The following is an 11,347-nucleotide window of genomic DNA, read 5'->3' on the forward strand; positions in this document are numbered from 1 at the left end:
TAATGGGACATCAGTTATTATTGGAGAGTAACTCAGTTCATTGTTCAAATTCATCTCCCTATGTATGAATAGAGAGCTCTGTGTTCCCTTCTACGGTATCTCTTCAAGTAATTCTGAAATTTCAACTCATCTTCACAAAGCATGGAGTTCTGCCTAAACCCTCAGGACTCATGGGGCTCATTAGGTGTACACTTGGCTATCAAAGAACTAGGAGTAGAACTAGTAATAATGATGCTAATGACAATTATGATGATGATTAATAATAATAGTAACAACAATAAATAACAATAAGAATAATGTAATTTGAAAGTAATTCATTCTAACCTCATGAAGGTTGTAAAACACGACTGTGTACTTAGGGGTAAGGTGTTTAAGAGGTTTGTTGAGAATCGAAGAGAAGTGATTGTTGTCACTATCCATTCAAACCCACACTGCACTGGAATGCTGCACCAGTACAGCAAAGCTAGGTAAAGGCACACATGACAGTGAATGAAAACCATGAAGCTGTCATTAGTGACATTCTGCAAGTGTCTAGAGAGAAAATTCAAAGTAGCAAACAGATACATCATTAGAATACTGACGAATAAGAAAATTACACTTCAAACACCAAAAAATGCAGTCTGAAAGATAGTACTTACAAGATCAAAATAAAAGCCACAAAGGTTTCTGGGCACAAATTTGAAAAGAAATATGCAAGAGCAATATCTTTTAAATGTTATTTAAATAATATAATGATCTTAGTTCACAGACTATATGAAGATCATAAAATGATTTACTATTTTAAGGACTCATCAACTATCTCTATCTCTCTTCAAAGTAACCTATAAATTAAATATAATCTAATTCTAAGTTGCTGTATTTAAAATTTCTATCACTATGTGAGATGATATTGACATCCTTATTACAGACTACACTCACAAGGAAAAAGTACATAAAGACCAGTAACTACTATAAATTATGCAAATTATGCAGTCAGGTGGTCAACAGTATAACAGCTGAGTGTGACAATGACCAGCAGGGGGCAGAAGAGGAACGTTCATGAATTGCTTTGGTCCAATCATCACAACCGTTTTGAAAATAGTTTTTGGCATTACTTTCTCGACTTGAACATACATTCATAATTAGTACCTCCTACCGAGTCTACATATATATTCTTGGGTCTCAACATTTGGAAACAAGCTATTAAATTTTGGATATTGCACTATTCATAATAGCAAGTGCATAAGCAACTCACAATTTCTAGCCCGAGGTGCAATCAAGTGAAGTTCTACGAAATGAGACAGTTTGAATGAGGTGCACACGTACGCTGCTGACTGTTACGATGGACTCCTGTCTGTAACTCATCATCGCATTCAACTAAAGATCAAACGTATACCTAGAGAGTTGTTGGAAAGTCCGGTGGTAGGTTAAATCAGAGGCACACGAATTCAAGAGAGAGAATGCTGAGGTGGAGGAGGTGTGACAGACAGGGAAAGAGATGAGATGAGCCTTGGGACAGTACAGAGGTGAATGGGAATCCTGAAAAAGTTCCATATATATATATATATATATATATATATGCATGGAATGTTTTACAGAAGCCTTAGTATTATAAATATAAAAGTAGATTTTCCCATAGTTTGCATCTTACACATTTTTTTTTGCATTCATAATATTATGAAATTACAGAGTTTGTAAATGTGATAGCCAGGTGGCTCATCAGCTAAAGCAGCTTACAGCCAGTCTGATGATCTGATTTGGATCCCTGCGATTCACACAGTGGGAGAAAACTGACTTCTGAAAGCTGTCCTCTGGGCTCTGCATGTGCTCTGTGCCACTCATGTGCCCACACACATAAATGTACACAGAAATACATGAGTATGAGATCGTAAATAAAAAAAATCATATCTGGAAAAATATTCAGTGTCTTTAAAGTGTTCTCTATTCACATGGGTGGAAGAGTTACAAATAGCATGTAAAATTATTAGGCAAAACCCTATTACTTCCTGTATGTGCGTGCTTATATATAATTGTTGATCTTCAATTGACAAGCTCAACTTGACGGAAATGAGAATCACCACGACACGTACCTCCTGGTCTGTCTGACAGTGTTCTACAGAAAGGCCTGACAGCAAAAAGGCTCACGCTCAGCGTGGATAGAAACATTCCATGGGATCAGTACCTGAAAAGGGGGTTGGGGACTATCAGCACCAGTCACTGTCTGATGCCTGACTCTGGATTAGGGGTGAGCAACTTCCTCAAGCTTCAGCTGCCGTGACATGCCCGCCTTGAGCTGCAAGGCAGAATAAACCCCAGGCTGGTTTTGTCTGATGTTTTACCACACCAAGAAGAAGCTAGCTGGTGTGTTATAGATGCCCATTCACCTTCAGATTAACTCTCTGCTTTCTGATTCACCCCTTATGAGTGTTCTCCTACCAGACACTCTCCTCGTTTTAATTTAATGTTCCATATTCCTATTTAGGTAGTCTGTAAATATTTCCATTCAGACATCCAGAAGTCCTTGCTTTAGCTTGGTGTTTCCTATTTTATTTCTTTTCAGCTACAGTAAAAGCTTTCAAGGGTTAACTAGACATTTTCAATAATGGAAGGAAAAAAAAAACCCAGATGCCTCAATAGGCTGACACTGCAGCTCACTGTCAGAAGCATTGGCTGCGCGAGACAGATACAACAAAATCGCATGCAGCGAATGACATCAACTAGTACTAGTGAATATTTATATCAATGGAACAGGCCCCAGGTTTGAATGAAGAACTCAACACTGGGAGAAATAATCATGGAGAATTCAGCCAAGTCTGATTATTTGCTAATATAATAACCACTATGAATTTAGTTAGTAAGAGGCCAACTATAGAATGCTGTTGGTCATAACTGAGGTTTTAATGTCACCAAGACAACAACTTATATAAGTATGAAATGACTACTTCGGGCAAAGGCAGGTAGAATTTTGACACTGTGAGGCCAGCATGGTCTACATAGCAAGCTCCAGCTCAGGCAGGCCAACACAGAGAGACTGTCTCAAACACAGCAAAAGAAAAACTACTTTGACCCAGGGAAACTTTATTGCTATGATAATTAGGCATGAGCTCTCAGTTGAATATAATTCAAATCATTCATTACACAGCCTAGATTAAACTGTAGGAATATGACCACCAGCATTGCTAGCAGGAGCAGAACAGATTATTCGTTCAGAATGAATAGGTAATTAGAGTTTTTCACGTCTACTTGGATTTTTGTGCTCGGCAACCTGCCCTGCTTTTAATTTTAGTATCCCGTAGTTTCTGTTTCACTTAAAGTTGAAAGCTGTTTCTGGGTATAGTAGCTCACACCTGTGATCCCAGCCTTTTGGAGGCTAAAATAGGAGGATCAGGGTTGGGCCTAGCCTGGGTCTCTAAAAAGGCCATGTCTCAAAACAAAGGAAATGGGAGCTCTCTCCAGTGAGGCTTTGTCTTTTACAGGCGTTCCAGGGGACAGAACAAAAGGATAAACTGTGTAAGAGGCAGACAAGAGAGAATGCTACTACCTCTCCCGGGGAAGTTCTGATGGATTCGGGTACCACATTCTCTTGAGCAATTTATTGTCTTGTTCCTCCTTATTGAGAGAGAAAGGAAAAAGTTACTAGACATTAGTCGAGAAGGAAGTAACATTTTCTTTCCTGCCTGTTTTATTTGGGAGAAAAAGGAAGTATGGGATACAATAAAACTCTTAATATAAAAGTCATGACCTTCTCCTCTGTAGGAACTATGGGATTTTATAGGAAGCAATGATATTTGTGATTAATTTAAAGAATGCTGTAATGAGAAAATTGTGTGTGTGAGAGAGAGAGAGAGAGAGAGGCAGAAGTCAACATCATGTCCAGTTTTCATGTGGGTGCAGGGGTCTAGCCTTAGGTAATCTGTGTGGTTCACACTCTACTGACCAAGCCATCTTCCTACTCTTGGATAAAGTTTCTTTTTTCCCCTTTGGGAATAATCCATGTTGGTACAGAGCAAGTCTCAACGTGTTGCAATAGTCTTTCTCTTTATGCCTTTTCCTATAACTGTATTAAGATCTAATAAAATTCACCACCTACATGTAGGCTACCAGGACAATGGACTTCAGAATATATCAATAATTTGTATTTGGTTAGGAACTCTATGTTATTTCAATGTACTTTAAAATGACTTATGAGTTCTCATTCTGCTGTCTTGTTAAATGCCTCAGTTATACCATATTTACACACTTTTTATGCTTAAACCCGACTCTTTAAGTGAAAAATGAATAGAATTGTGTATATCATGTCACTTAGTAGTCTTGAAACTCAAAGTATCTCATTTACCTTCCAAGGAGAAATACCATTCAGTTTTATATAAAGAGATGAATTTAGTGTGGTACAAATGACCTGACAGGAGGAAATAGAAAAAAAAAAGTAGATTTTTCTAGTTGGGGAGGGGGCGAGGGAGACAAATGCAGAAGAATGAGAGGGGAGGGTGAAACAGCAGTAAGGAGGTCTGAAAAGGTCTGTTAGTGAATGCCAGGCCACCAGGGAAGTCCTTTCCACCATGAGCTAGGACTGATGGTCCAGGGACAGGTCCCAGTAGCTGAATCACCTCTCTTTCTCTTTCCGGTTCCCACCACACCTTATCTTCCCGGTCAGGGCCACAGGGTGTTTCCACAGGCTTAGCTTTCCCTGTCTCCTAGTCAGCCTTTTTTTCTGTGCTGGAGGTTCCATGTGCTCCTGCCTGTCTGGGAAGTTTCAGTTAAAACGAACCTGCTGAGAGGTCATTTAGACCTGTCTACCTTGCATTTCAGGAAATTAAGCTCTCTCCCGGGGGGGTTAGGAAAAACCCCTCACAGTGGTCTTTGACACTGATTAAGCACCGAGTCTGTCACGTTTTCTAAGTTTTATCTTCATTGCAAAAACTGAGTTCTGCAGAAGGATCTCCCGGATGACTGTAGTTCAGACTCAAGCTTCTTTGTGGGGAAAAGCAAGGTATGTTTATAAGAAAAGAATAAAGAAAAGTGTAGGGAAATGAGAGCTTTAAAAAAAATGACTTGTTAAATTTTTGAAAACTATTGTGCTAGTGTTGAAACTCAAGTTGATTCTAGTGGGAAAAATAGGTTAAATAGGGATTCTTTCAAACACAAATCCTGCATAGATGTTCAAAGGTGTCAAATGTGCCTTCCTGAGACAAACAAGGGAGGCTCCAGCTAGTAGCTGTCCCCGCGGGAGAGATGGTTTCCTTTGCATTCCTCACATCGTGGGTACAACGGACGAACAAAAGCCTGAGATGTATAAAACGAACGTAAGCGTGGTATTTTTAAACTAAAAGGTTTATTTTTTGTCATTTGTAAAAGTACACAAATAAACAAGTGTCTCTACATCAAGACATGAGAAAATAGCTGCTAACCAAGGCACTGTGCCTTACACAGAAGACGGAAAATGTCCAAGGGGCATTCATGGCATCACTGTTGTTGGAAATTCAACATCAGAAATGTCGTACACGTAGAATAGAAACACTGAGAAATAGACAACAGCTGTTGCCATTCTTCTCAACACGTACAAAAGGGGTGGGTCCATGCACACGCTTGAGAGTGATCTGACCGCATCTGTTTGTCCCACACTTATCCCCAGTCCCCATCATAGTGTGAGTATGATATAGCTTGTGGCAAACTCACCCACCAGAAAGTAATGAATGAACAGATGTAAAATGGATCACTTTCCAACTACATAAGTAAATTCACTTTAACTTAACACATTAAACATTATTAAAATAAACTTTAACATATTAAGATGACCTTTTAAGATATTACAGCGAATTGGCAAACATATCTTTAAATAGCATAATAAATATAACAGTATCTGAGCATTGAAAAATAAATAAATAAATAAAGAAGTCTATAAATAAATAGATAAGCTCTCAGACTATGAGGCTCGTGAGGTGAGGTGCAGTCCAGGCTTCCCGGGTGCTGTCCATTTCTTTTCTCTTGGATTTTTCTCCTTGAGGTACAGCAGCCCACAGCTGTTCTTTCCAGGTCAGTTAGCCTTGCCTCTGTGATGAGAAAACGGTTGCTGTTAGTAGGTATACAACTGACTGCAGAGCCTTCTTCTTTCGACCTCACCCTGGACCTTGCTTTAATTCTCCAAGTGCAATTACACCTAACCTCCATCAGGGAACTGTTACCTAAGCCACGGCTGTGCTATCTACCAATAAACATCCTGGATGCCTGGAAAGGAGAGTAGTAGAACTGGGGTTACAATTATTCTAGCTTCAAACTGTCCAAACGATATTAAGAATGAACGTGCAAAGGCATGACTTCCCTTAAACTGTAAAGAAGATGTACACCTGTTATTGCTTCACTAACTCAGACAGGATAAGAGGTGGGAGCCTACACTTGATTTTCATGTGGTCTCACTGCAAATCCCCGTTCTTCATCAGGGAGCCTCAGAGGCACACGGTGACCAAACCCAGGAGTTCCGCTTTACAGCTCAAAGACACGGAAAGGGCATTGTCAAGTGTTGTATCCTAGTATATAAGAGGTTTCACAACACTAGCCTGTTCTACTTAATTCTTAGGGACACACACAGCGACCAACCAACCATTAAATCCAAATTTTCGAGTGGGCAGATGGTTGTATCCTTCTGATATAAAAGCAAATTGATGATCACAAGGCAAAGTTAACTATGAAAATAACAATCCAGGTGTCTGGCCTGTAGTTAACATGGATTTCCCCTGCTATAAATTTCAGGAATCAGATGCCAGTACTCTGACCAAGATTCCAGGCAAGTGTAACCACAACTCACTTTTTCAGAATCTTTTGGATGATCCTCTGAACCAAGGGGGCTTCAGGGTCGAGACAAACTTCTTGACCATTCTTGAGGGTGGCTCTGGAGAGAGAAGCGGGGACCCCTTTAAGTCACGAGGCTCCACCGGGGTTGGGGTAAACACCAGGAGGGACTTGGCGACTCTGGCAATGGCAGAGGCTACCCGGGGAAGACACTCACATGACTTCTGTCTGGGTACAGTGGGGTCCCGGGGGTGTCACCGTCAAGCTCTGGATGCTCTTGAAATCAATCCTTGGTAGGGTCTTCAGGCACTGACAGCGCAGCTCCGTGGCTACAACCGCCCCTGTGGAAGAAGACACTGGATCAGAGGAGCTGTGGGTGGCTGCGCCTCCCTGAGCCTCCTCCCAGGATGTCAGCCCGCGGGTCCCACCTGTAGCCTGGCGACTGGTGGCCAGCAGCAGCAGCAGCAGCAGCAGCATCGCTGAATGGAGGAGTGAGCGGGTGGCTGGGGCCATGGTGCTGGGCAGCAGTGTGGCTGGAATCTGGAGTGAGGAGGGAGCTGGCTGGAGGCACTGAGGAGCGATCTGGACTCTGGAGCCCCGCGAGTCCCTTTTATGCTTAGTGGCTGGAAAAGCCCAAGTCGCGGGACTGGGGAAATTCCCCCCCCCCCCACCTGGGCCCAGGGCCCCCGCATCAGGAAGGAGAGTGCCCCGCCCCCGAGCTGAGTGGGTCTGAGACACGAGCGCGCGTGACGCCTGCCTCATCCTACCCGCCCTGCCCTTCCACTGTGGGGACCTGGGATGTCCTTCCCCAAACCCTCAAGAGGAAGGAAGTGACCTATGCGCCCCAGTGACCACCTTCTAAAGGACAAGTGACTCCTCGCAGGAGCGATGTCATCAGTGGAGAAGTAACAGTCTGGGGAACGTTAGTCATTAGGACTGGAGGAATTAAGCTGTGTGTGCTCACGGTGGTGGTGGTGGTGGTGGGGCTGGGGAGTGCTTCTCTGTCAGCTACATAGTCATAGATAGTTCGAGGTGAAGATTTATTTACATCTGCATAGGTTCACTGTTGAAACACAGTCACCTCGGGCTGTACACGAGGCTGCTAGCATTTTGTGTCATATCCTTCCACCCGGCTTGGGGGGGGGGGGAAGATGTGTCAAAAGCTTAATTCCTGTTTAACCTAGGACAGAGTGTTGCAACATCGTATAACTTCCTCTGTGAAAGTCTGGAACTTCTGAGGCTTCTAGGTGCCGGTGAGCACTAGCTAGCTAGCGTAAGAGATGCTCCCGAACCGAGGAAGGGGAGACCTCCTGTTCTTAGGAGGCAGCTAGGGACGGCGGTGCTGCAAGGGCTCTCAAGCGGACAGTCAAGTCACCAAAGTGCTGACACCTAGAGGGGGCAGCGCTCCACACCTGATCGACTAACAAAACTAACAAACATAAACTGTGAAATGCCTAAGCGCCGGGTTACAATCTCGGTCCTCTTTCTTTCTTTCTTTCTTTCTTTTTTCCCGCCTTTTCTTTTCTTTTTCCACTTTATATGGGCTTTCTTGTTTCAGTGGTTTGAATTCCCTCGCTTCAGGATCGGATTTTGCTTTCGCTGATCGTGTTAAGCTACTGTAAATGCTCTGTTATAGCCTTTATTTTCTCCCCCTGGGTTTTAATCCTTGGTCAGATAACACGCAAGTTTGAGAAGGTGTGGGTGTGAGTCTGGGTACCGGCCTCGGCATCTGAGGGCCAGTGTTGTCATCTTGCAGAGAGGTGTGTGGAGGGCAGCAAGAGGCAGGCTGATACCCAGAGCTGCCCGGTATGAAACCTTGTGTCACCAGTTCCTGGGACATGGAATCCCAGCTGGAGTGGCTGCTCTAATTTCTTGTCGTCAAAATGCCCCTGAGTGGTGATATCTGTCTGAAAATGTGCAGGTGGATAAACATTAATATTGATAAAAAAACAGCATATATTAATGCTAAAATTTAAAAAATAAAACAAAATTTGTTTTTGTCTCCATATTGCTAAAAACAAAACTCACCTAGGAATAAAATCCCTGTACGAAAAGAAAAATAATTTTTGAAAAACAAAAACAATTTTCTATTAGGGTTTTATTTCTCTTAGGAAATAATTTGGAGCAAGGAATGATGGCACACCCTTTGAATCCCAGCACTTGGGAGACAGAGGCAGGTGGATCTCCCTGAGTTCCAGGTGATCTGGGCTGTATAATGAGACTCTGTCTCAAGAAAAAACAATTTAGGATGACTCTCTTATCTAATTCAGTTAGTTTTAGTAGCCAAAACTACAAAATGTGAATAAAATAAATAGTCATTTCAATTATTAGAAAAATCAGATGTTTCCCAAGATAAGTGATTCATAAAGTTCAGGAGAATTGTTATTTTTAAAATATTTGTATCTCGTGGCTCAGCTGCAACTCTCCTAATGGTTAAAACTGGTGAATTGATGTAAGCTCCCTAGGTTTTATTTTTACTCACAGTAAGACCTTTTTTTTTTTTTTTGGTAGAATAAATAAGGTGTATTTAATTTAGCAAAATATGTATGCTTTGTCTCCCCTCCAAATACATTTACTCAATATACTTTCTTTTCAAAATTACAGTCAATGGAAATTGGAGTTTATTGGCACTTTATTCCTAGGCATTTTGTTTCATTTTTATTTGCATAGCTAAGGCTCACAGATCTCTGTTGACTTAATATGATCACTTTCTTAGGTTTTAATAACTGAAATATTTGCCTTCAGCATTAGCAGGGTAGTGTTCAGTCTGTTAGTCTCTTTATGAGAAACTTTCTCTTTAGTCAGAAAACAGAAAATCTCTGCGGAAGTGATTTCTGGATGCAATCTGATATGTTAGCATAAGCAAACAGGGAGACTAAAGCAACGGGTTCCTACAGTAGTCACCAAAGCACAACATATTAAAAAGGTAATTGCTGAATATTTGCTAGTAACTGCATAGTAAAACAACAGTTGCTTACAAAATGGGGTACTAGCACTTTTTCTTTTTACAGAACATCTGTCTTCATAGTGGATCCCTAACAACCTTTGACTTGCTGTTTTTGAAACTTTACAGAATAAAAAAAAAATTACATTTTACCAAAATAATACAATTCTTTTCTAAAGTGTTAAGTACCATCCCCTTCCAATTACCCTTTCTATGAGAAAAGATGACAAGTTCCATGCCAGACTCTACAGCCATACTACCATCAAGTTGAAGGGAAGAGAATCATCCCCAAACATTGCTTTATGATACTCTAGCGATTTACCACATTTACTATGTCTTTCCATTTTAATGAGTCCAGAGCTGTGCTCATCCTGAGTTTGGACGGAGCTGCAGGGATACTCCAGCGGCCTGTGTTGCTTTTCCCACTTGCTACCAGGAATCAAGATGTTTCAATGGCCAGCCCTCTTTTATTGTAATTAGTGCTTCCTGTGTAACGAATGAATCTGGCAGAGGAAAGAATGATGGAGAATGTAGTTATGTTGCATGAAGTCCCTGGACCCCTCAGGGACTGGGGGATGGCTCAGCATTTCATAGCCCCAGCTGCTCTTAGGGAGGACTCAGGTTTGGGTAGCAGCACTCACTTGGCAGCTGACTTAGTAACACTGGTTCCAGGGAATTCAATGCCCTAGAACTGGCCCCTTTGGGTACCAAGTATGTATAAGGTACCCATATATACATTTAGGCAAGCACTCATCTACATAAAATCAAAATGAATGACTAAGACATCCCTAAACCTCTCAGTTATTCAATCCAAAACATCCATTGAGTACATCTCTAATGTACTTTTATGCCTCAGATAAGCTCCTTCATGAGCTTCGACCTTTGATGAGAAAGCCCTGACTTCCCTCTGGAAATCAGGAATCTGGCTTCCAGTCTCTGCTATCTCTCCTTCTTCCTAGTTCAAGCCAGTACTCTACTCCACAGCTCCAGGAGGAAGCTGACAGCCCCAGAGTGTTTACCATTTCTTTGTGCCCGAGTCTAAACATTCTAGATGCCTTAGTAAGCTCGCCAGTGGGCAAATGACACAATCCTGTCCAAGTCAGAAAAATTCCCTCGAGTCATTTTTGTCAGGAAATTATTTAAAAAAAAAAATAAGTCCTTACTTCCTGCTGGGTTGCAGCTGGCAAGACAAAACCTTGGAGCTTTGCCAGAGCCTGGGAGCGAATGCCTGAAGCTGCGCCAGTAGAGAGTGAGAACAGTCACAGGTGTAGTAAGACTTGAACAGGGAGACTCAGCCTTTCACCCACTCACCGGCCTTTTGGTGTCACGGGAAGGCGAAATGATCCTCTTTTTCTTTCAGTCCATTTCACATGGCATGGACTGTCTCCGATTACACTAATTGATAGATTTTCTATCAAGAGGGACATATCAGTTTGATTTTGGACTTCCTTTCTCCTTCTGTCTCAGCGCCTTCAATACCGTTTCTCCAGATTTAAAAATTTAGAATGAAGCTAGGTGCCTTGGACGCCAGGAGAATGAAAAGACCCTATGACCCTTGACCTCTCACTGCAATAGGGAAGTTACATATGTGAGGCAGAAGACACAAAAACCCAACAAATGCTGTGGTAAGCTACATGA

The 11,347-nt window shown here is 41.9% G+C and overlaps 1 protein-coding gene across 1 annotated transcript; it reads right to left on the reverse strand.

Annotated features, from left to right (window-relative positions):
• Window positions 1–5,301: 5,301 nt before the first annotated feature.
• Window positions 5,302–7,340, reverse strand: LOC129667905 (C-X-C motif chemokine 2-like). The gene is made up of 4 exons (XM_055595627.1): window positions 7,194–7,340; window positions 6,983–7,106; window positions 6,782–6,865; window positions 5,302–6,029 (listed from the first exon to the last, which is right to left on the reverse strand). Exons 1-4 carry the CDS (start codon window positions 7,276–7,278, stop codon window positions 6,014–6,016), a joined length of 309 nt encoding a protein of 102 aa, XP_055451602.1. The 5' UTR covers window positions 7,279–7,340; the 3' UTR covers window positions 5,302–6,013.
• Window positions 7,341–11,347: the final 4,007 nt, after the last annotated feature.

The sequence above is a fragment of the Psammomys obesus genome, unplaced genomic scaffold, assembly GCF_907164565.1.
Source record: "Psammomys obesus unplaced genomic scaffold, mPsaObe1.curated_primary_1811, whole genome shotgun sequence".
NCBI lineage: Eukaryota > Metazoa > Chordata > Mammalia > Rodentia > Muridae > Psammomys > Psammomys obesus.